This window comes from Mustela lutreola, chromosome 3 (genome assembly GCF_030435805.1).
Source record: "Mustela lutreola isolate mMusLut2 chromosome 3, mMusLut2.pri, whole genome shotgun sequence".
NCBI lineage: Eukaryota > Metazoa > Chordata > Mammalia > Carnivora > Mustelidae > Mustela > Mustela lutreola.
The window spans coordinates 78825979-78852639 of record NC_081292.1 but is presented as its reverse complement, the minus strand read 5'-3'; the positions used below and the strand labels follow the sequence as shown (position 1 = coordinate 78852639).

At 40.0% G+C, this 26661-nt stretch overlaps 1 protein-coding gene and 1 pseudogene across 3 annotated transcripts in view; one reads left to right on the top strand and one right to left on the bottom strand.

The window, feature by feature from the left end:
* The window catches only part of ATP6V1H (ATPase H+ transporting V1 subunit H), a 148651-nt gene extending 124645 nt beyond the window's left edge, over positions 1-24006 (bottom strand). For 2 of the 3 annotated variants that reach the window (XM_059166452.1, XM_059166454.1), the window contains exons 1-6: positions 23777-24006; positions 22299-22454; positions 13553-13655; positions 12459-12548; positions 1944-2057; positions 1012-1116 (exon numbers count right to left, since the gene is read on the bottom strand). In XM_059166452.1, the coding sequence (XP_059022435.1) occupies positions 1012-1116; positions 1944-2057; positions 12459-12548; positions 13553-13655; positions 22299-22411 (525 nt within the window). In that variant the 5' untranslated portion in view covers positions 22412-22454; positions 23777-24006. Of the gene's footprint in view, positions 1-1011; positions 1117-1943; positions 2058-12458; positions 12549-13552; positions 13656-22298; positions 22455-23050; positions 23097-23776 lie in introns of all 3 variants that reach the window. The other variant, XM_059166453.1, reaches the window with a different exon arrangement.
* LOC131826837 (small ribosomal subunit protein eS25-like) lies at positions 9832-10188 on the top strand (annotated as a pseudogene).
* Positions 24007-26661: the final 2655 nt, after the last annotated feature.

The following is a 26661-nucleotide window of genomic DNA, read 5'->3' as shown; positions in this document are numbered from 1 at the left end:
CCCAGTTCCCCCTTACCACTAATATTAGTCACTGGAAGCCTAAAAGAAAGAACCACTGAGCCACCATAAGTGTCCTACCTTTTGCCTGTCCCAGGGAACCATGCAGACAAAAACAGAAAACCTGTCATTTTCCCCATCATTTAACCACCAAGTTATTTTCTTCATGGAGAAGTAGAGCTAGAGAGGTCTGAAAGCAACCAAGATGACCACTAAGCAGGCTTCATGTTTAACCTTAGGACCAAATGTTCTAAGTGACAGTAAATCCTGGGAAGGTGCCACTGTGCAATGGTTACCTCGCAGCTGTACCCAGCAGCTCCAGGCTTACCTGGGGGCACCTGGAAGCCTGGTATGGACTCTTGAGAAAGACCAGAACAACTGGATTGATTGATCAATGATCTGTGTAATGTGCTGTCTGTAAAACTCCCCTGACAGCGCCCAGAGATAGTTTGTTTACTGGTGTAACAAGTCAGACAGCTTGGCCTGGTTTTGTGACCAGAAGGACATTAACGATCTCACTAGAAACTTATGAAGAGCTCTCCCCAAACCCAAGATTTCCTGCACAAATCCTGAAAGTTCAGAGTCTCCAAGGCAGACATGGGAGCTGCACCTGAAGTCTCTCAGTCTGAAGCTTGCCAACACTCTGTATCCTGCTATACTGTTTCCTTTTTCCTTCTTACAAGCCTTACATGAGTATGCTGTCTGGAATGTGCAACTCCTCTCAGTTCTTCCACCTATGTGAGCTTGGCAGCCACCTGGGAGGAAGAGACTCCTTGCCCACTGAAAAGCATGAAAGGAAAATCCCAAGTGGCAGAAGACAGAAAGGTATGAGTTGAAGCTAGTCAATGAAAGAAAAAGTGAAGCATACTACCATACCTGAGAGTAGTCTGACTTACTTATCAAGTTCAAAATGGCATAATTTTAATATAACTTTTTTGTAATTTCCCGAATAGCTGAATATGGGTGTCACATCCCTTCAAAGATACTAAAAAAAAAAAAAAAAGTGTCTTTTACCTGTGAACTCAGCTGAGTTTTTATCCAATTGAAATAGTAATTTAAGTCACTGCCTTCCATTAGTTCCTTCCCCCAAGCTGCTAACTTTGCAATAATTCTTGCTGCCTGAAAAATAAGAAATGTATTTGAATACTACATTGGTTGATTCTAAAATCACATCATATACCTTTAAAAGCAGGACTCACAACCACTTTGCTGTGATTTTTTTTTCAATATTCAACTCCTTCCAAATAAGTTTGTATTTCATTTTTAAAAATATATTTTGCAATACAGTCAAAATATATTTTTAAATAGTTCCTTTCACATGCTCAAAAATGTTTTACTAACAGCGGTTCTTGATTTGAAAACTTTAAAGACATCTACTGAAATGAACAGCCTCAGGAGCTCCGCTACTGCAGCCCACTCCACGCTGGGAATAGAAAAGGCTTATACAAAGATTTACTCTCTCAACTCTTCTCTCATACCTTCTCTATACTCCATAAAAGACTGTTCAGTGTTAATTAAGCCTTCCAAAGATAGTCTTTCAGGGTAAGTTTAAAACAGAAGTCTGTTTAAGATATTAAAAGAACAAGTAATTACTAAATTAAAATAAAAATTAAGCACAGTGGCTACTTCTAAACAAAATTTTACTTCTATAGCAAAACATAGGTTAATCCTATCACAATCTAAAGATCTTTTTGCATGCAATCTAGCAAAGACCTTTATGCTAATGAACTCTACAAATACCCTACAAAACTTTAACTGTATCAAAGCAACTCCATCTCCTCTGTCTTCCCAATATCCCCACACTACTAACCATCAATAAGGAAACACTGCTTTGAAAAATTAACATTACAGCCTTTACTCCTCTGGGAACTGGGACATTACCAAGTCATGAACAGCCCACATGTGTTTCTTCCCCAAATCAGAAATTTGATCAATTCAAAATTTACCATATGAACAGTGAAGAGATCCTGCCGATTCAACATTGGCAGAAAGTAGGACCAGGCAGTGTTCTTGCTGCGTTTAGCATAGTCAAAGAAAATACTAACCCGCTGGTGATTTTCCTAAAAAAGAAAAGAAATATCATTAATCGGAATGCATTATACTACTGTGCACTGCTTCTCAACCTTTCATTCTGTGTCCCATCAGTCAGTGTGATTTTCTTCCTCCAGTTGTTATTATGGGTCCAGGGTGATGAGGGGGGGCAGGCATACGTACTTTAAAAATAAAATCACCTTTGGGAAGGGCCTAGGTGGCTCAGTCAGTTAAGCACCTGACTCTTGATTTTGGCTCAGGTCAAAATCTCAGGGTTGTGAGATCGAGCCCTACTTTGGGCTTCATACTCAGTGAGGAGTCTGCTTGAGATTCTCTCTCTCCCTCTCCCTCCACCCCTCCCCACCAGCACAAGCACATGCGCAGGTGCATGCTCTCTCTCCTTCTCTAATAAACAAATAAAACTTTAAAAATATAAAATAAACCATGAAAGACTATGGATTCTGAAAAACAATCTGAGGGTTTTGAAGGGACGGGGTGTGGGTGGTTGGGGGAACCAGGTGGTGGGTATTGGAGAGGGCACGGAGTGCATGGAGCACTGGGTGTGGTGCAAAAACAATGAATACTGTTATGCTGAAAATAAATTTAAAAAATTAAAAACATATATATATAAAATAAAATAAAATCACCTTCAATTATTGTGATTAGCTTTAAGTCAAGTGAGCCAAGCTAGCAGATCTCAACCCTGCAGGATGTAGCATCTAAATTACATTTAATCTGAGCCTGCACCTCTGACCTACCCTTCCCAATGTTTTTTCCACACAAATAAAATCAGGTTACTCCTAAATATTATGATAGAAAAATCAGGGCAGATAAAGATATCAAAAAAACAGCATATAACACTAGCAGAAAGACAGAGGATTTGAAAAACAAGTAATTCTTAGCCCAAAACAAGCATACTCTACCTCTCACCTAAATTTTACCTGCCTTTCACTGGCTCAAATATACTTTCTGATTCACTAAATGAATATAGTTCTAAGTAGCAGCTTTGGTAAAAGCACAAAAAAAAACCCCACATAAACAATAATTTTTCAGATCAACACTTAATTCTTTTTAAATATATTGTTTTTAATCTTGGTCTGCTAACAGGTACCTATTTGAGGAAGAGACTAACATCTCTAAGTAATGAATCATTTATTATTCAAAATAACAATTGCAAGTTACGATGATTTTATCAAGGACTCAAAATTTGGATAGGTCATCATTTACTCCATTGGTGTGTTATTTCCCAAGTTAAAACTGTAATATCATTGCACGTAACTGAACAAAGTAGACTACATACAGAAAGAACAGAAAATATTTTTGCATTTTAAATAAGTTTAAAATTCATCTCCCTTGAGGTGTCTGGGTGATTCAGTCAATTAAGTCTCTGACTCTTGGGGTGCCTGAGTGGCTCAGTCATTAAGCGTCTGCCTTCAGCTCAGGTCATCATCTCAGAGTCCGGAGATCAAGCCCCACATTGAGCTCCCCGCTTAGCGGGAAGCCTGCTTCTCCCACTCCCCCTATTTGTGTTCTCTCCCTCGCTCTGTCTCTGTCAAATAAATAAATAAAAACTTTTTTTTTTTTAAAGATTTTATTCATTTGACAGAGAGAGATCACAGTAGACAGAGAGGCAGGCAGAGAGAGAGAGGGGGAAGCAGGCTCCCCGCTGAGCAGAGAGCCCGATGTGGGACTCGATCCCAGAACCCTGAGATCATGACCTGAGCCGAAGGCAGCGGCTTAATCCACTGAGCCACCCAGGCACCCAAATAAAAACTTTTTTAAGAAAACTCTCTGACTCTTGATTTCAGCTCAGGTCAATTTCAGAGTTGTGAGATCGAACCCCACATGATGCTCCCCACTCAGCAGGGATTCTGCTTGAGATTCTCTCTCTCCCTCCCCCTCTACCCCATCCCCTGCTCTCTCTTGCTTGCTCTCTCAAGTAAGTAAATAAAATCTTTCTTTTAAAGATTTTATTAATTTATTTGACACAGAGAGATCACAAGTAGGCAGAGAGGCAGGCGGGGTGGGGAGGGAAAAGCAGGCTCCCTGCTGAACAGGACTCGATCCCAGGACCCTGAGATCATGACCTTAGCTGAAAGCAGAAGCTTAACCCACTGAGCCATCCAGATGACCAGTAAATAAAATCTTTAAAAAAATTCATTTTTCTTGACTTTGTAGTCAAGAAAGTGGTTTTGTGGTTTCAATTCCTGCTTAAAAACATATCTTACAGAGGAGGAGTTAAGATGGCAGAGCAGCAAGGCACTCTAAGCCAGCCTCATGGCTCCAACACAGCTAAATCAACCAAATCATTTTGATCAGAGGATTAAGAAAATCTGCACAACTTAACTTTTTTTTAAGATTTTATTTATTTATTTGAGAGAGTACAAGAGAGAGCATGAGGCAGGGGGTGGAGGGAGAGGGAGAAACAGGCTCCTTAGCTGAGCAGGGAACCTGATGCGGGGCTCCAAACCAGGACCCTGGGATCAGGACCTGAGCCCAAGGCAGACACTTCATCAACAAAGCCACCCAGGTGCCCCCAGGACTCTGTGATTTAGAGTATTTTAGAAATGGAAACTATAACTGAAGGAAACACAAACACTAAATTTGGGGATATTTAAAGACCAACCCTACCAATTTTCTCTCCTCCCGATCAATACCCTCTTTGCTGATTCCCTTGGTAATGGATTTAAGGCTCCCAACCCTTGAGACTGGGGTTTTAAGGTTCTGTCACTTCAAATTGTGTTGAATAACTTATAACTAGTTACAAATAATTTGGTGGGAGGTAGCTCCTACACCCTCTTCAGTTGTAGAACTCTTCAGACAGAACATGGCTGATGCAAAGTTCAAAGACATGAAGTAGGAGAGAGAAAAGCCATGGTGCCCTGAAAGGGAGGCAGCCCTTTTGGTGTAGGGAAGTCAGGGAGAGTGAGAGCAGGGGAGCAAGCAGCATGTAGGGTTCGCAAAAGATGCTGCAATGTGGGGAACTCCTGGATTGCACTAAGAGAGAACACTCCCCGTCCTGAGTACACTTGGAAGAGGCTATCTATTGACTTTAAAGAGGAAAGGCCCACCAAGCAACACTCATCAGGCAGAGAGATGTGTACACAGAGGACAGAAAACCTGGTCTTCAGCTTTTCCTGGGGCACAACAGACTCCAGCCACCCTGCATAAGCCCTGAGATTGCTTTTCTGGGACAGAATGGAACAAGGTGTACCAGGAGGCTCTCTACTATGGGGTAAGGGAGAGGGTCTGAGTCTTGCCTGGCCCTTTAAGATTTGGAGTTTTGAATCCCAGTCCCTGGCCATAGCTAAAACACAGAACCATGATGCCAGGCATGCCCAAGCACAGAGAGGTTGAGGGCAGGGGTCTGACAAAAGCCAGGGACACACAAGGAAAGACTGTTCACTATACTGTGAGGACTTCGTAAACAACAGTGGCTGTGAGTTCCCCTTCTGGGGGACAAGAGGGTAGAGTAGCACCATTTTTCCAAACATATACACTCACACACACCCAGCCCACCAGCACCATAGGACTTCAGAGAGAAACACAGTGCCTCCAGTGGAGGCTGGAGTCCCCTACACCAAACCCCACACCCCTGCACCCAGCAAGGGCATCCTTACAATGTCAAATGTGACTGTGAGCCAGCCCAGCAGGCTTCTCCCTCAGAAGACTAACACAGGCCCCCGTGTGTGACAAGCCTACCAATCACAGAGTGCTCCAAAGAATCAGCTTCAGTTCTGGTGGTACGAGAACAAGGCTTTCTTTTTTTTTTTTTTTTAATTAATTTATTTATTTATTTATTTTTACTTACTTTACTTTTTATTTTTTATTTAATTTTTTATTCATTGTCTTTTTTTCTTTTTTCTTTGATATAAGGTTTAGGTTTTTTTGTTCATTTGTTGGTTTGTTTCTTTCCTTTTCTCATTTTTTGGATCAGGTTTTGTTTTCTTTTTCTTTTCTTTTTTCCTTCTTTCTTATTCCTTAGAATCAGGCTTATGGTTTCTATTTGTCTGTTTGCTTTTTTTTTCCTTTTCCTTTTCTCTGTTCTTGAATCAGAATCCTTTTTTTAAAATCAGACTTAAACAAATCAAAGCACACTTAGTTAAAGGTCCAAGCAGGAAGAACTCTGTACAGAGTACAGACCTGTGGTATAGAGCTACCAAAAGACAACATCAGAGTCCACACAGCATACACCAAAATCACCCATATACCAGAATCACCCCCTTAAGCTCCAGGCCCTAGACAGTGTATTACCCCTTTCTAATACAGTATTACTCTCATGAGCAGGAAGCATAACAAGCTTTCATAATATGCAAAAGAAAGAAACCTAGACATAATGATAAGAAGAAATCACAGCCAGGGAATTACTCAAAACAGATATTATCAATATATCCGAACAAGAATTTAGAACAACAGTCATAAGGATACTAGCAGGGTTTGAAAGAAGCATAGAAGACACCAGAAAAACCCTGGCTGCAGAGATAAAGACCTAAAAACCAGTCAGGCAGAAATAAAGGCTATCACTGAGATACAGAACCAACTGGATGTAATCACAATGAGAATGGAAGAAGCAGAGGATCAAATAGATAATACAGAAGATAAAATTAAGGAAAATAATGGAAGATGAAAAGAAGAGGGAAAGAAAACTATTAGATCAAAAATATAGACCTCAGGAACTCAGAGATTCCTCAAAGCACAGTAATATCTATATCTGTATCACAGGAGTCCCAGAAGAACAAGAAAAAGGGATAGAAGGTTTATTTGAACGAACACGGCTGAGAATTTCCCTAATCTGGGGAAGGAAATAGTCATTCAAGTTGAAAGAGGCACAGAGAACTCCCCTCAAAACCAACAAAAACAGGTCAACACCAAGATACAGCACAGTAAAACTTGCAAAATACAAAGATAAAGAGAGAATTCTGGAAATCAGTTAGGGACAGAAGGTCCTTATAACCGACAAAGTTGAACACATAAGGTTAGCAGAGACCTATCCATGGAAATCTGGCAGGCCAGAAAGCAGTGGCATGATATATTCAATGTGCTGAATGGGAAAAGTATGCAGCCAAGAATACTTTACCTAGCAAGGCTGTCATTCACAACAGGAGAAATACAGAATTTCCAAGATAAGTAAAAACTAAAGAAGTTCGTGAACACTAAAGCAGCTCTGGAAATATTAAAAGGAGCCCTTTGAGTGGACAAGAGAGACCAAAAGCAACAAAGACTAGAAAGGAACAGACAAAATCCACAGGAATAGCAACTTTACAGGTGGCACTAATTTTATATCTACCAATAACTGCTCTGAATGTAAAATGACTCAGTGCTCCAATCAAAAGATACAGGGTATCAGAATGGATTAAAAAAAAAACAAGGCCTATCAAAATACTGCTTACAAGAGATCTCATTTTAGACCCAAAGACACCTCCAGGTGAAAGTGAAAGGGTGAACAACAATCTATCATGCTAATGAATATCAAGAGAAAGCTGGGCTAGTCATACTTTTAGCAGACAAACTAGATTTGTAAATCAAAGACTGTACCAAGAGATAAAGAAGAGCACTATATCATAATAAAAGGTTCTATCCATCAAGAAGGTCTAACAATAGTAAATATTTATCCCCTACTTGTGAACAGCTAAATACAGAAATAAATTAGTAACAAACATAAAGAAACTCACTGATAACAATATAATAATACTAGGGTACTTTAACACCTCACTCACAGGAATGGACAGATCATTTAAGCAGAAAATCAACAAGTAATCTATCTATGGCTTTCAATGACACACTGGACAAGATAGACTGAACAGATAGACTCAAGGCATTTCATTCTACAGCAGCAGAATACACATTCTTCTTGAGTGCACGTGGAACATTCTCCAGGACAGATCACATACTGGGTCACAGATGAGGCCTCAACCAGTACAAAAAGATTGAGATAATGCCATGCATATTTTCAGATCACAACTCTGTGAAACTTGAAGTTCAACCACAAGAAAAATTTTTGAAAGACTACAAATACATAGAGGTTAAAGAATAACCTACTAAAGAATGAATGGGTTAACCAGAAAATTAAAGAAGAAATTTTTTTTTAAAACCCACATGGAAGCAAATGAAAATGAAAACACAACAGTCCTAAAGCTTTGGGACATAGCAAAGGCAGTCATAAGAGAAAAGTATATATAGCAATAAAGGCCTTCCTCAAGAAGCAAGAAAAGTCTCAAATACACAACTTAACATTACAACTAAAGGAGCAGGAAAAAAGAACAGGAAATAAAGCCTAAAACCAGCAGAAGAAGGGAAATAATTAAGATGAAAGCAGAAACCATGGATACAGGAATGAGAAAAACAGTAGAACAGATCAATGAAACCAGGAGCTAGTTCTTTGAAAGAATTAACAAAATTGATAAACCCGCAGCCAGACTTAGCAAAAGAAGAGAAAGGACCCAAATAAATAAAATAACAAATGAGAGAGGAGAGAGATCACAACCAATTGCACAGAAATGCAAACAATTGTAAGAGAATATTATGAGCAATAATATGCAAACAAATTAGGCAATCTGGGAAAAAAATGGATAAATTCCTAGAAGAAATAGAAAATCTGAACAGACTATTAACCAGCAAAGAAATTGAATCAATAATCAAAATTCCCCCCAAAAAATAGAGTCCAGGATCGGATAGCTTCCCAGGGAAATTCTATCAAACAATTAAATAAGAATTAATACCTATTCTTCTGAGGCTAGCCCAAAAAACAGAAGTGGAAGGAAAACTTCCAAACTCCTTTTATGAGACCAAAAACTTGAATTTGAATAAAACAAATAAGCAAAACTTATCTTCCACCCATCACTGTTCCAGGTACTCAAGTCACAAACCTTTTTTTTTTTTTTTTAAGATTTTATTTATTTATTTGACAGACAGAGATCATAGAGAAGCAGGCAGAGAGAGAGGAGGAAGCAGGCTCCCTGCTGAGCAGAGAGCCCGATGTGTGGCTCGATCCCAGGACCCTGGGATCATGAACTGAGCTGAAGGCAGAGGCTTTAACCCACTGAGCCACCCAGGTGCCCCACAAGTCACAAACCTTTAAGAATAAGAATAAAGCCCTTCTTCTCAAAGCCATTTAATAATTGCTGTTGATACCTGAGCACCAAAAAAAAAATCTTAATCTTCAAAATTATGTACCTAAAACTGAACAGGTAAGAAAAAAAAAAAAAAAAACAAGCAATTCTGTCCAAAACTATTCTATCCAGAAGTGTGAAGAATAAAATAACTGAATCACAAACAGGAAACCATTTGAATTTACGGTATTTTTTTTAAACAGCACAAGAAATCAAAGTTTGTGCAAATTTCTCAATGTAACTAAAATGTTACCAATAAAATCAACTGTTAAAATGTATTTAATCAATAGCTAAGGATAATGTCAGCTACCTAAATCTGAATCCCTCATAAAAAACAGGTCAACAGGAAAAGAAAAAAAACTGTATTTGAACATGTTCAACTTTAGATCCATCTTGATTGGCAAAAATGTGAAAGTCTGACAATGCCCTCTGTTGGCAAGGTTGCAGAGACACAGGCATTCTTGTATGTCAGTGGGACTGCAAAATGGAATTTTATGGCAATAGCTTACCAAAACTATGTATGTAATACTCTTTTGCCCAGCAATCCTATTTCGAGGCATTTACCACGAAGTACACTCCCAACCCATATGAAAATAGATTTGCCCAAGGTTATATCGGCTTTATTTCTCATTACAAAATATTGGAACCACATTTTGGTCCAACATCATAGCGAGGCTGCTCCCCACACCTCATGATGCCACCCAAGGACAATAAGAAGAAAGATGCCAGAAAGTCAGCCAAGAAAGACAAAAACCTAGTGAGCAAATCTGAAGGCAAAGCCAAAAAGAAGCAGTCCAAAGGTTCAGCACGTGCTCAATAAGCTTATCTTGCTTGACAAAGCCACATATGACAAATTCTGTAAAGATGTTCCCAACGATAAAGGTTAACCCCAGTTGTTGCCCAAGACTGAAATTCATGGTACCCCAGCCAGGAAAGTCCTTCAGGAGCTCCTCATAAAGGATTTATCAACTGGTTTCAAAATAGAGCTCAAGTAATTTACACCGAAAGCACCAAAGGTGGAGATCTACCAGCTACTGGTGAAGATGCATGATCAGGCCCAACCCAATGAACATTTCAAAAAATAAACCTTTTTTCAACTCAAATAAATATGTATATGAGCTAACCTCAATGTCATCACATGAGAGACTGATTAAGTAAACTACAGTACATCCAATGCTTTGTTGTAAGGAGATTGGCTGGCTCAATCAGAGGGTGTGCAATTCTTGATCTTAGGGTTGTAAGTTTGAACCCCACATTGGACGTAGAGAATACTTAAAAATAAAGTCTTTAAAAAAAAAAAGTATTTCGTTTTATCAAAAAAGAGTATCTCAGAATGGATATGGAATGATTTCTGGCATATTCTGTTAAGTGAGATGAGTAAAATATAAGAGATGGTATTTGGTACATGCTTTTTATAAGAAAGAGAAGGAAGTATGTATCTGCCTATTTATGCAGGGGGGAAAAAAACAGGAAGAATAAACCAGAAATCAATGATACCAGTTACCTAACAAGAGTTAGGTAGGAATGCAAGGGATGGGAGTGAGGGTTTGGTGACATTTGTCTGAGCATTATCTTTTCTGTACAGTTTTGACTTCTGGAAGCTGTTAGTGTTTTACATAATCAAAAATAATAAAACAAAATCTGTAAGAATGAGAAGAAAATAAGTAGAATACCAAAAAACACAAATGACCATAACTGTATTTCAAGAAAAATGATATAACTACTCTGAAAGAAACCTGAACACAATTCACTGGCTACATACTCTCAGCTTAAAGAAAAGTACCACAAACAAATACTGAACTCTAGATAAAGGTTCACTCTTCATAGCTGTATGGGTCAGCCATTTTGAAACTCCTTTCCTTGTGCTGGGTGGAACAGACAAGTAAATATACAAAGGACAAGAGGAATTCACAATTTCACTGTCATAGAATAGTTACAAATACAGAAAAGGGAGATTAGAATGAACTAATGTTGAGCTGAAATGAAACTGATATAGTATGGACTCATGGTTTCTAATTTACAGATAAATGTATAAAAAGTGAGGGTATTTGTGGGGCACCTGAGTGGCTCAGTCAGTTAAGCATCTCTTTGGCTCAGGTCATGATCCCAGGGTCCTAGGATCAAGTCCCTCATCAGGCTCCTTGCTCAGCGGAAGGAGCCTGCTTCTCCCCCTACTCCCCACTCCTGTTCTCTCTTGCTATCTCTGTCTCTCAAATACATAAAATCTTTTTAAAAAATGAAGATATTTGTGTGTGCATGCATGTATGTGTTGTATGTATGTATACACATATAAATAAAACCAAAGTCCGCATGCCAATTCAAGCCTGTTCATTCTAGGTACAATCCTATATAGTAATCAGGATAACCAAGGCAGACCACAACATTCCCCATTTTTCTTAACTTTACTAAAGGAAAAAATACTAAGAGAGACCATGATCATTCTCAGACAGGCCTGTATCAGTCCAGGCTGGATACTGACCCTTACTCATATTACAAAATCACTACATTACTATAAATGACATGAGGGTCCCTAAGTAGACAGCACTGTACTTCTTAATTAACTTCTGTACCTTCAATTACAATCAGTACAACAAATGGTACATAGAAGGCCATCAATAAATGTTTTTCCTTGTAAACTGACAGAACAATGCTCCACATAAGAAACCACACTGATACTGTTCTTCAAGTCCTAAGACATGCAGTCAGGTACTGGATTTAGCAGCCAGGTGCCCTGTCTCAAAGAGAACCACTCAGTACACCAAGATTTTAAACCTAAATTACACTCTGTTGTAAAATACAAAACTGTGAATAAGGGAGGCCCCTCTGTGTTGAGAGACAGTAAAAGAGTAAATAGAAACTTTATGCAACTGGAAAAGTCTGATGATAAGCAAAATGTTCTCCAAAGAGACAAGACTTTGAAGGCAAGCACCTTGCCTGCATTCAGCACTGAAGCCCCAGTACTTGGCACTGACTTGAAACATATAGCAGGGGCATTGAAATCTGTTGAATTACTGAAAGGGAAAAAGCCACATTGCCCGTAAGTACAAATAAACATCCAGAAAGCCTCAAGTGATTCACCCAAAATTGTTGCTATTCGACATAGAACTCCTAAGGTATTACGGGGAAAAAATACAGATTGATTACCAGATATCCTAAAAAACAAAAGTAGCCCGTGTGGGGGCATTCCCATCTTTAACACTATTAGCAATTACAACTCTAAAAGAGAACCCATGGTATAAGTGAAACCATAAAAAATACTGTTACTGCATGGAATACAAACTAATGAAGTCAGCAAATGTATTAAGTAAAGAATATACCTACCTGCAGCATATCATCTACCATAGTTAATATGTACTGAACTGTCTGTTCTTTGGAGATATGGGTCATCAAATTTATAAAGGTTTTAGCACACTGAAAAAGAAAAAGTAATGTTAACTTATTTTCAACTACAAAAAACATTTTAATGGAATTTCAGCAAAATATTATTTCTCTTGCATAAATTCTAATACAAATGCTATTACCAACAGATCTCAATTACAAAAAATGGATACTTTTTACAAATACTGTGATGAAGTATGATAGAAACATACTATGACTTGCGTTCAATTTTGACCATTTTTAATGATAAATTTCAAAGTGTTTACTACTTTTAACAGACCTAGTAACTATAACTCTTGACTGACTGTGGTAACATAAAGATTAAGTTACACAGACAACCAAAAATTATCAGTGATTTTGATTTGGGGTTGTTTTTGGTTTTGTTTTTTTCATTTGCTGGGAAGCAGAACACTACAGCAACAAGGGATTAGGATTAAAATCAGAAGGCCATGAACTGTCTCCATCCTACAACATTTCAACTATGTGATAATCTCTGGAATTCAACAAAAACTGGAGCTAACAGTATGTTTCCTCACAGATTTCCCAGGATTGTTGCGAGAATCAGACTGAGTTGCATACAGGCTCTTTCAGGCCATCAAGACCCCACATTAGAAAATCTGATGGTCATATTCTAGAAATTTTCTTAAATTCCTTAAAAAATGTTCTTAAAAAAAAAGTTAAGCAACTTTAAAAGCAACATATACTTTGAAACTTAATTTCCCTTCTAGGAATCTATTCCAGAAAGATTTTTAGAAATGCAGAAAAGGATAGAGGAATAAACATACCCAATATAACATTTTTCCAAAATGAGCAAAGAGAACTGGAAATCTTGTCTTCCAATAAAGACAAAGACAAAATGTCTTTTTATTGGAAAATGTCTTTTTATTGGAAGACAAAAATGTCTTCCAATAAAAAAGGACTTTTAGCTAAATTATAATGTGTACCTACAATGGAATGTCATAAAGTCATTAAAACTCTTTTCTAGTATTTTTAATGACACAAGGAGGTGTTGATGACATAATGTTTATATCCCTCACCTGACTGCCTTCAGTTTGGAGCATCTCTTGCTTCTCTTCAGGACTTCTTTTCATTTCAAACCTTTGAATGAATTCACAATCTTCAGCAGAAATCATCTGCCCCCTAGAAAGTAAGAGTAACTTGGGTTTTCTCAATAAAAGTGAATCACCACCGTGAGCAAGGGATATAGGAATTTCCCATCTTTCTCCTCTCTCCCTGGGAGTTAACCACTAGGGTGGGCACACAGGTCCTGGCAGCAGATAGACCTGAGTGAAAGCCTGGCTCCACCACTTACTGATAATCCAACCTCTCTGGACCTGAGTTAATTTATCTGCAAGATGGGAATAATATCCACATTGCCTTTAGGGGCTGATTTGAAGATGATATTAGATGATTCATCAAATAAATAAAATCTTTTTAAAAAATTTTTCTTTAAATTAAAAATGTTTATAATATGCTCCGTCAATAAATAGCATCAATATATTGTTTAACTCAGTAGTTTTAAAAACTGCCCTTCCCCACCCCATGCCCCCAAGTATATCGAGAGACTAATGTACCACAAAAGCTCAACAGTGAAAACAATGAATTTGAAGCAGGTTTCCCCCACATGCATAGTTACATGTAGTCCTTTTTCAGATCTGTCTTTGATTGGATTCCTGGTGGCAGGCCTTGACATGGAGGTTGGTGCGTGGGCAATCTATGTAGGCAGTGCTCCCTAGAGGGCCCAGGGAAGGGGTGGAGAGCACCGGACGTGGAAGGGAAAGAGCCCAGCCCAGATTCAGGCAAAGTCCTGAAGAGAACAGGTCTCTGACCACACAGGAGAGTCTGGGAAGGTGAGATCCTCAGACCTATTCCCTCCCACAATACAAGGGAACCAAACTTTTAAACTTCCTGATACTCCTCCCCACAACCCCACCTTCCTCCAAAGATCTTGACTTTCAAGTATTCAACATGTCAGTGTTTTATTTTACCCCTTCTGGGTTTTCTATATACTACTACTATATACTAAACTATTTTATATCCTGTTAACTTGCTTCTGGATTTTGTAATCTACTGCTGTCATTCTTGTATCAGTTACACAGTTTGAAGCTTGTAACTTTGTTTTCACATATGTTCCTTTTTTTTTTAACATGGCTTTTTTTGGTAAACTATTCTCATGCATTGGATTTTATCAACAAACCTTTCCTTACCAACCCAAACAGGAATTTCAAGTCCTTATTTTTCTAGATTCCTAAGGCAGGTGAAAACATGACCATTTCCTGACACTCTCTTCCTGAGCTTCCGGATTCTTCTTGTCCTCCTCAAAAGACTCATCAGTGTTCTTCACAGACTCCTTATCTCCTATCCTGTGCCTCAGGTTCTATGGAAGGCTCTCTCCATTTGCACTCCTTAAAACCTCCCTGAGTGCTCTCCACTAGCTCTGTGTAGGTAGCTCACAGTCTGAGGCCCAGGCTGCCCTCCTGCAGTCCCCTCTCATGCACGGGGACCTCTCCTTCAATAGAAGAAGCACATAGGCACTCCAAACCCTCCGAGGCAGAAATGACATCACTAACATATATCCCTACACACACTCCACGGCAGCCTGGTTAATGGGATAACGAAAGTGCAAAGAAAGGGGGGGGGGGAGGCACTTTGCCCTGTTTTCTCCATGGCTAAGCACTTCACATACCAGGCAGGAATAAATGCACTCTGTACCCTGGGATAGACCAGCAAGGTCATCCCGTCCAGCGATGGCCCCAAAATAAACACAGTCTTTTTCATAAACCTGAACTTCCTAGCTAAACCAATTTCAGCCCCAAATTTTGCTATGCTGATGTATAAAAGCATATCATAACCTTTGCAGATAGGATAATCATGTGAAAAAGTTGTGGTTTTTCTACCATGACTAAAGAGTACAATGAAGGTTACAATTGGTAACCTTATCAATTCTATGGCTTTCTTTTCCATTTAAATAACTGTGGTTTTTATTTCGTAAGCCAGTTCTGAAATCTGTCTTTCCTGCCTTTGTTTCAAGTAACCTTCTTCTTTTCTTGCTTAAATTCTTTTATCTCTCAATCTTCCTTGGACAGTCCCATAACCTAGCAAGTTAGGGACTCTGGTCTCTTTTCTAATGACCTGAGACCACTCAGACACCAGTCCTAGCCATCCTTCCACCTACCATCAGTCTCCTCCTGACTTCCCTGTCTCTGGAGTGGCTCAGGCCTAAGGTAACAATCCACCAAAGGGTTTCCTTGCTTTTGATCCACCCCACATCCCTCTCTCCTACCACCAGCCAGCTTTCTCAAGCACACATCTAACAGTATTTCTCCTTTCGTATCAGACTGTGAATTTGAATGGCAATTCTCCCTAGCACCTAGGTAAAGGCATTCAGGAAAAATCTTTTGAATCAACTGACTAATTAAAACCTGTATCAGCAGGTACATGTTACTTAACCTATCTGCACAGCTATCTGCTCTTCTTTAAAATAAGGCCAAAAATAAATAAATAAATAAATAAGGCCAGAAAAACAGATCCTACTGTTGACATGAAAGCAACATGAAACAGTCCATGACTTACCAAATACATTACTCCTTTCCCAAACACTGTCTCCACCACTGCCCAACATCCACTCTACCCATTAATGATCTAATCACCCAAGATCAACTATCAGCCTGTGTGTCAGGCACCTTTAAGAACAGATAACACAGCAGTGAATTAAACATCCCTCTTTGAGCTTGCATCGCAGGGAGGAAAACAAAAACAAACAAATACAAAAATAATTTTTTTTAAAGATTTTATTTATTTACCTGACAGAGAGAGATCACAAGCAGATGGAGAGGCAGGCAGAGAGGGAGATAGAAGGAAGCAGGCTCCCTGCTGAGCAGAGAGCCCGATGTGGGACTCGATCCCAGGACCCCAAGATCATGACCTGAGCCGAAGGCAGCGGCTTAACCCACTGAGCCACCCAGGCGCCCTCAAAAATAATCTTTTAAATACACACATGCATACCATAATGCCAGGACACTAAATGCTATGAAAACAAAACTGAAGCTTGGTAAAGAGCTAGAAAGTGCTAACAGAGGAAAGAATATATTCTCGGTGGATTGCAGTGAAGGCCTTTCTTCTTTTTTTTAAATTAAGATTTATTTATTTATTTTAGAGACAGAGAGCGCACGGGCAGGGGGAGAGGCAGAGGAAGAGAGAGGAAAAGCTACCCACTGAGCAGGGAGTCTGACACAAGGCTTGATCTCAAGACCCTGAGGTCATGACCTGAGCCAAAACCAAGAGTCAGAGGCTTAACCAACTGAGCCACCCAGGCGCCCCACAGTGAAGGCCTTTCTGAACACACCTGTGCATAAAACTGCATGAAGTCAATGAGCTGAGTGATCTAGGGAGGAACTTCCAGACAGAGGTCTAAGTCCAAGCACAGTTGGGGCAGCAGTAGCTTCAAAGAGCAAGAAAAGCAGAGTTGCTGGATATCTGTGACCAGGGTGGCATAATCTGATTTATATTTTCAAAATGACTGTCACTGCATTGTAAAGAACTGCTCTTCAATTCCAGTTCTAGATATTTATCCCTGGAAAAAAAACACTAATTCAAAGATATGTGCACCCCAGTGTTTACTGCTGCATTATTTACAACAGTCAAGATACAGAAACAACCTAAGTGCCCACCAACAGACATAAGGATAAGGAAAATGTGGTATATACACAAAGGAATATCATGCAGCCATAAAAAAGGATGAGATCTCGCCATTTGGGACAACATGGATGGACCTAGAGGGTAATAGTAAGGGAAGTAAGTCTTGGTAGGTGACTCTTGGTTTTGGCTCAGGTCATGACCTCCGGGTCCTGAGATCAAGCCTTGTGTCAGACTCCCTGCTCAGTGGGTAGTCTGCTTTTCCTCTCTCTGCCTCTGCCTCTCCCCCTGCCCATGCACTCTCTGTCTTTAAAATAAATAAATAAATCTAAATTTTAAAAAAAGAAGAAAGGCCTTCACTGTAATCCACCGAGAATATATTCTTTCCTCTGTTAGCACTTTCTAGCTCTTTACCAAGCTTCAGTTTTGTTTTCAAAGCATTTAGTGTCCTAGCATTAAGTCAGGAAGTAAGTCAGACACACAGAAAAATCCTGCACATTTCACTTATGTGTGAAGTCAAAAAAACAAAACAGAAACACATTCACAGATACAGAGAACAAGCAGTGATGAGTAAAGGAGAGGGGTGTGAGGGGAAGAGCAAAATAGATGAGGGCGATTAAGAGGTACAAACCTACAGTTACAAAATAAATAAATCATGGGGATGAAAAGTACAGCACAAGGAATATGGTCAATCATATTGTACTAACTTTGTGTGGTGACAGGTGACAGCTAGACCCACCAAGATGATTACTTCATAATGTATAAAAATATCCAATCACTATGTTGTACACCTGAAATTAACATAACATTATAGTCAATTAAATCAATTTTTTAATTTAAAAAAAGCAGACTTGCTCCTATGGGGGACAATGAAACCTGACACAGCAGGCAAGGGTTTGTTAAGAAGAGAGCATGTGAAAATGACAGTACAGACAAAAGGTTGATATCCAGGATCTATCATGAACTCCTCAAACTCAACACACACGAAACAGGCAAACATATCAAAAAATCGGCGGAAGATATGAACAGACACTTCTCCAATCAAGACATACAAATGGCTATCAGACACATGAAAAAATGTTCATCATCATTAGCCCTCAGAGAGATTCAAATTAAAACCACATTGAGATATCACCTTACACCAGTTAGAATGGCCAAAATTAACAAAACAGGAAACAACATGTGTTGGAGAGGATGTGGAGAAAGGGGAACCCTCTTACACTGTTGGTGGGAATGCAAGTTGGTGCAGCCTCTTTGGAGAACAGTGTGGAGATTCCTCAAGAAATTAAAAATAGAACTTCCCTATGACCCTGCAATTGCACTCCTGGGTATTTACCCCAAAGATACAGATGTCATGAAAAGAAGGGCCATCTGTACCCCAATGTTTATAGCAGCAATGGCCACGGTCGCCAAACTATGGAAAGAACCAAGATGCCCTTCAACAGACGAATGGATAAGGAAGATGTGGTCCATATACACTATGGAGTATTATGCCTCCATCAGAAAGGATGAATACCCAACTTTTGTAGCAACATGGATGGGACTGGAAGAGATTATGCTGAGTGAAGTAAGTCAAGCAGAGAAAGTCAATTATCATATGGTTTCACTTATTTGTGGAGCATAACAAATATCATGGAGGACAAGGGGTGTTAGAGAGGAGAAGGGAGTCGGGGTAAATTGGAAGAGGAGGTGAATCATGAGAGACTATGGACTTTGAAAAACAATCTGAGGGGTTTGAAGTGGCGGGGGTGTGGGAGGTTGGGGTACCAGGTGATGGGTATTATAGAGGGCACGGATTGCATGGAGCACTGGGTGTGGTGAAAAAATAATGAATACTGTTTTTCTGAAAATAAATAAATTGAAAAAATTAAAAAAAAAAAAAAAAGAAGAGAGTATGTGAGAGATAATGACAGCTTACACATGGCAGTGAAAGTGGAGCTAGAGAAAAAGTGGTAAGATCTGGGATGGGTTCTGACACAGAGCTAAAAGAGTTTGTCTGGATATGGTTAGTTAAGGAAGAGAAGTGTCAAAATGCCCGATGGGTTTGAGCCTCCAAAGCCAGTGAAGGAAGGTGCCACAAACTGGCCTGCAGCAGCCGGGAGAAAGCCCCACCCAACTACCTGAGGCTCCCCTAGTGCTGCATGTTCTTCCCCAATTCAGCCCCCAGCCAGCAGTTTCCTTCACCACCGCCCACCGCTCCTCTGCTTGGACAACTCCCACGAGTATCTTCATGTATTCTGTGAAGTCATTCCTAAAGCTCCCAAATAATTATTCGTTCCCTGTTTTTGCTTTTTGAGAAAACTTCACATATATTTCCATTTTAATGCTTCCCACTTTTTATTACTGAATCTTTTTTATTTAAAGTTCTGTTTCCTCATCAGACCTTATACTCGAGTGGAAGAATGATATTTTACAATATTTTATGATTCTTGGATCCTCAGGATGGAGTTTTACTAGATTCTATCTTGACTAATAGATAGCCATGTCCATTCATTTAAGTACAGTATAGTTCAATTACTAAGAAAAAGTTTAATCAAACAAACATACATTTTTAAAACACTGTATTTTCATAATAACGTGTTAATCCATATGGGCTAGAGCATATTGGCCTTCTGACATTAGAGGACTTTTCCAAGGGTTTTATTTTTATCAGAATAAGATGTGATACAAGATTCCCTGAGAACTCATGTGTCATGGATGGCCCCAATGACTTGTAAGCTCTTTGGGGTATATTTAACATCCACCAATGTCCCCTAAACAGTTGGCTCAACAGCAGGCACACAGTAACATTTGATGAACATTTGTATACAGATATACAGAGTAGAGAAGCTTTATAAAGAAATGCATGAGATGGACAACAAAGTAAAGGAGAGAAGTAGGAATGAGACTACAACTTACTAGTACAGAGGCTTTGGAAAAAAAGGAACAGAAGAGAAAGCAATTAAAAATCTACATGGGGGGGGGGGGCTTGGTGGCTCAGTGGGTTAAAGCCTCTGCCTTCGGCTCAGGTCATGATCTCAGAGTCCTGGGATCAAGCCCCATATCGGGCTCTCTGCTCTGCAGGGAGCCTGCTTCCCTCTCTCTCTCTGCCTGCTTCTCTGCCTACTTATGATCTCTGTCAAATAAATAAATAAAATCTTTTAAAAAGAAAAAAAAATCTACATGGAATTAAATATGTTCCATGCCCATGGTAGGGAACTTCTGCAGTCAGCCAGTGCCTTATGGTCAGTAACAATATCACTCTATTTAGGTTATAAACAGAGTCCAGCTTTATAAACATGAAACTCCTTGTCCTCTAGTCTAAACACACTTTGGACTAAAATTAGGAAACAGAACTCAAAATCCTAACTACACAGATAGAGATAAAGAGAGAAAACATCACAAAGTCCCTCCTCCTCTTGCCCTTGAGTCCAAGGCCCCGTAACAATCCAGTCCCTTAAAGCATGAATCCAGACTCATCTTAGATTTTTTTTTCACCCTCATACATTAAATCAATCACTAAGACTTTCTCAAATCTATCCAGTTCTATCCATTCCAATAATCTGAATACTGCCAAAGTCTCACCCCTAGCTCTAGGTTTGTTTCCACAAATCTACCCTCTACTTTGACAATAGAACAATCCAACCAAAAAGCAATCTGACATCTAACCCCCACTTACAAACATTGGTTGTTCCCAATACCTACAACAGCAATTTTAAAACTCTGTTCCTGGAGGCGCCTTCACAACTGGCTCCTTGCTGCCTCCAGCCTCAGCCCTCTGCACTGCCTGCTTCCAAAACATGTTTTATTCCCCACCTAAAATGCAGCTTTTAATTCTCTACCTTTGAAAACCTCCCGACAGGAAAACCTCCCAGAGGTAGAATTAACTGTCATTTTTCTGTCCACCTATATCGTTCCCTGTGCACCTTTCTACTATCTCAGTTAACATACCAAATTTAAATGATCTGTTTATATATTTGACTACCTACCAGATTATAAATTTATCTTTTGAAGCCTAAAAGCCTAGAAAAATATCTCACACTTGAAGGCAAGAATAAATGTTTGATAAGTGACTAAATTAACAGAAATAAATGCATCATTTTTATACACTGCATGTCCCTCTTACAGCAAAGAAAACTGTTAAATATAAAACTAAAGATTCCTTGGGGCATCTGGGTGGCAGTGGGTTAAAGCCTCTGCCTTCAGCTCAGGTCATGATCCCAGGGTCCTGGGATCTAGCCCCACATCAGGCTCTCTGCTCGGTGGGGAGCCTGCTTCCTCCTCTCTCTCTCTCTGCCTACTTGTGATCTCTGTCAAGTGAATAAATAAAATCTTAAAAAAAAAAAAACTAAACTAAAGATTCCTCAATTTCTTTTTCAAAATGTATATGCAAATCTTAACTGAATTTCCTTAATAAATCACTTATAAGTATACCAAAATAAACAGATATGAACTAAAGTCAGTATGATAAACTACGGTTAAGAATAAACTCTTACTTTACAGATAAATATAGAACACCAGCATGCTAAATCTTAATGCATACAAGAAAGAAAAGGAAAGAACCAAAATTAATTAACAGTATATTCAACATACTGTTTGTATTCAAGTGTGTTAATACTTTAAGTACACTATTTGAGCAACAACTCTATCTATCTATCCCCATTTCACATTTACTTCAGTGAACCTCAGAGAAGTTAACAGATTTACTGAAAATTACCAGTCTAGTAGACAGAAGAACCAGAATTCCTAAATCCAGGTCTTGAAATTCAGAATCGACACTGTTTTTACTAGTTCTATAAGCCATTCTGCAACACCTCCATCCCCACATTGATCACCAAGGCACAACAAGCCAGTCTGGAAGGCTTTGCCCATTATCCCCTTCCTTGGCTACAGATCCCATGAACACGCTGCCCACACTTCCCACTCATTCAAAAAGTACAACTTTCCAGACAGAAAAGATCAAAACTGCTCTTAGTGGCTCTGTTCCCCTGCTAGAGCCTCAGGCTGTTTCCAGCACTTCTCATGTCAAGTAAGAATTCTAAGGAGGAAGTGTTTTCTTCCACATTTATTAGCATTTTTCCCAGTATTCCTCTCATAGAAGCATGATCATGAACAAGTTTTATGTGAAAGCACATGATTATCCATGATTCACAGCAAATCAGTACTTACTGAAGATAGGACTGCCAGTTCACTTTATTTGCGCGAACCTCTGCAGCCTTGGCAGCAATAATGTTTGTTGGAACAGCAGCATCTACGGCACCTCGGATATCCATTTTGGTCATCTAGATTTTATGATCTTAGATGTTTTTCAACAGATCTTCAATTCTGATGCAAGATGAAACCAGAATACCAGATGTTATCATTTTTAACAACCACTACAATCATTGCTGTTATAATTAATATCATCATTATCCTACTCTCCCCAGACAACCATTCAACTCAAATATTGAATATCCTAAATATTAAATATTATTATTATATTTCAGATCTTGCCCAATTACACCACACCCCATAAGAGTGTTGCCTAAAGATTTCTTCATTTCCAAGAAAAGTTTTTAATCATTGAGTCTAGTCTTGCAGTAAATTTTTCAAAGTAACTCTTAAAGACACTGACATCAGAAATCATCCTTTAATAAAACAGGCATACAGTTTAAATGTATACAACTGGGATCATACCTCCTTCTGGCAGGAAAAATAACTTGCAGAGATAAAACCAATTATTTCATTTACATTTACTAAACATCATTTTTAAGTGACGTATAGGAAAAACCTACAAGTACCTTCTAAAATGACTCATTCAAATTAAAAACCCCAAAGTGGCCATGTCATTTCTTCAAAGACAGAGCTTTCTTTTTTCAACAAAGTTCACAGTATTTTCATAACCAATTTTGGGAGAAAGTTTTGGAACGAATACCACTTACAGTTTAGGTACAACCGACAATGGGAGTCTGGTGTGATGACAAGAACCTGCAAAATGAGCTTTCATGTAATTCTTCTAAATTCACTAGTAAACGGTTACGCCTGATTTTATCTCAACACAAAATATGTAGGTTCTGGTTCACAAAATGTTAAGTTCACGCCATGACCACAAAGAAACTAAAACCATACCCAAAATTCTATTCTACAATCCCAATGACCTTAGTCAGTTTGGAACTTAATCTCTACATCTGGGGATTTGCTGCCTAAACAAGCGAAAGCAATACACACAGGTATGGCGGAGATAAAACTGGCTCTGTCCGGGTCAGGCTGGAACCCTGGTACACCCAAGCGGACCCAGGCCCGGCAGCCTCTCCCCGGGTAGGTGAAAGTGCCTCATTACCGTCCTCTAAATCCCTGAACAACTCAATTTTCAGCAGGCCAGGGCCTGCCCCAAACCTGGGGAAAGTACACTTCTTAACCTTTCCTCCCCCTCCCCCCTGCTCCTCTGCCGTGGAGGAGCTCCAGTTCCGTAAACCTACTGGAGGCCTGAAAGGAAAGAAATCTGGAGACCCCGGCGAGAGGAGAGCAGAAGGGATCTGCGCAGCCAGAAAACCAGCGCGCGCGAGGGAAGCTGGGGAGGACGCAGGGGTCGCCTCACCTGGGCTGAGGCAGGCGACAAAACGCGAGTGCGGCCTTACTTCGCAAACCCTGGGGACCCCACAACTCACCCAAAGGCGGCGGGGACGACGCAGCGGTTCAGGCCGTCGGGGCCACAGCCCGGCTGGGGCGCCTGAAACAGCGTCGAGTCGGCGTATCCTGCCCGGTAAAGAGGCCGGAGAGGCGGAGGGAGCCACAGACCCCGGGAAGTGCAGAGATTCCCGCACCCAGGAGACGTTGGGGGAGGCGCAGGCAAAAGGAAGCTGGAGCGGCCGCCTTAGAATGACAGGAGGGTCGGTCACATGACCAGAGGCACGTGACATCCCGGAAGCCGGAAGCTGGGAAGATCCAAAACAGCTCGCGCAGCCTCATAGCTCTTGGAAGGGTCTTGCACACGGAGGGGAGCTAGTGTTTAGGCGACTGGCGACAGGGACTCCGGAGGGACCCAGAACTTAAGCCCAGGCTGGCCCGTCAGGAGGGAGGGGAACAGGATGGGAACGTGGGGACCACCACCCCAAAACCCAGAGCCCCGTTTGGGGGCAGCCGGCGTCCCCACTCCAAGGCCGAGTCAGGCCAAAATTTGTATCTTAACAGTCATTCTTTTGAAGTGTTTGATTTAACGTGTTTAAATAGATTGACTTCCATATAGACTTAACAGCTCGATGTCACAGGCGTTCTACTCTGATGTTAAGTATGAAATTGATCCTGCAACGTTGATCACAAAAGTTATCTTGCCCTCGGTTTAGCAAATTATGCTTCGTGTGGTATTTGCAATTACATTTTTTAAAAAGTTTTCGTTTTGGGTGCCTGGGTGGCTCAGTGGGTTAAAGCCTCTGCCTTCACATCAGGTCATGATCCCAGGTTCTGGGATGGAGCCCCTCCCTCATCTGACTCTCTGCTCAGCGGGGAGCCTGCTTCCCGCCCCGCCCCCACCGCCTGCCTCTCTGCCTACCTGTGATCTGTCTGTCAAATAAATAAGTTTTCCTGTTTATTGAAAATGCAAATTTGATAACCCTGCCTTAAGCCCAAGTTGCCCCAGTCCAGGCCTCAGCTATCTGTCCTTGTCTTAAGATAATCATGAGTGATATTACTCAATACTACAACTAGTGGACAGTCAGGTATATGTAATAGCCTGTTTTTGCTAAATAGCACTGAGAGGGATTTATAAGTAAAACCAACACATTTCTACTAAAAATGTTACATTTCAGTCAAGTTTTAAACACTTATGAGTAAACACATAGTGTATAATTTTTTTTTCCTATTGCTGTTTTAACAAATTACTACAAATTCATGAGCTTAACACAAATTGATCCTTTTATAGTTCTTGAGATCAGAAGCCTGACATGGGTCTCAATCCATTTCCCTGCCTTCTCCAGTTTCTAGAAGATGCCTTCATTCCTTGGCTCATGTCCCCCTTCCTCTATCCTCAAAGCCAGCATCACAGCGTGAATGTGCGCCCTTTCCCTTTCTCTTTTTCTTCTTCTATTACTCCTCTGCCTCCCCCCTCCCCCCACCCCCGCCGCCTTCTCTCCACACAGCTGAGAAGCCTTCTCTGATTTTATGGCTTCATGTGATTAGATTGGGCCCACCAGCATAATGCAAGCAACTCTCTCCATCTCTAGGTCCTTAACCTTAACCACATACGTAACCCTGTTTCCAGTCTGCCATGTAAGTTAACATATTCACAGGTTCCAGAGGTTAGAACATAGACATCTTTGGGGAAACATTATTCTGCCTATCACAAATATAGAGTGAAGGATCCACACTAGTGTAACTGGTTGAGGAAACATACAGAAGGACCCTACATGATATCTACATTATATTTATAAAGTAAAAATTTTTTAAAACTTGACCTAATACTGCAAAATGTTTACCCTTTTTTTTTTAGATTTTATTTATTTATTTATTTGTCAAAGGACAAACAGGGGAAGTGGCAGACAGAGGGAGAAGCAGGCTCTCAGCTGATCAGGGAACCCGATGTGGGGCTTAATCCCAGGACCCTGGGATCATGACCTGAACCAAAGGCAAATGCTTAACCAACTGAGCCACCTAGGTACCCCAAACGTTAACCTTTTTAAATCTAAATAATGTACATGGATATTCCTCGTGTTGTTCTTTTTATTTGAAATTTTCTTTTAATAAATTTGATGCTATGGATTGAGTACATTTATATGTGAAATTCTAGCCCAAATTAATGTAGGACTTGCTTAACTAAGAAAACTGTGGAATTAGAATCAAAAAAAAAAAAAAAAAAGATTGCAGATGCTAACCACGATAATAGCTTGGTAAAAAAAAATAAATTCTTTTTATTTTTTGTTAACAAAGCTATAGGTCACAAAACTGTTTCTTTTAGCTATAATTTTTTTAATTTATTTGATAGACAGAGACCACAAGTAGGCAGAGAGGCAGGCAGGGAGAGAGCAGAAAGCCCAATGCAGGGCTCGATCCCAGGACCCTGGGATCATGACCTGAGCCGAAGGCATAGGCTTTAACCCACTGAGCCACACAGGTGCCCCACTAACTATAAAATTTTAAACTTGCTATATGTTTCAGAGTTTCTGGTAATGGGAAAGTAACCCCCTGAGGCGTGGGACTTTGGGACTTACAGCAATGACATGTGATCAAGTGTTGCTGGCATTTGGCTTACAGTGACTAGAGATAGTAAGTGTTGGGGAAGGATACCAGCTCAATACCACACACAAGACATTTTCTAGCCAAAAATGTCAGCAGCACCCCTATGGAGAAAGCGGGATGATGACTACCTCTACCTGATCAATCTGTAATTCCAAACATGAGCGTATATTCTAGGCTGTGGTGAGAATACATTGCCTTACCATGACAGAATGACATCATTGTGGTGCATCTGAACACTAAGAGTCATTGCCAGAAAGAATAGCATAAGTATCTACTCAAATGTTACATGGGCACACACCATAACCAAGCAATCAAACTTGCA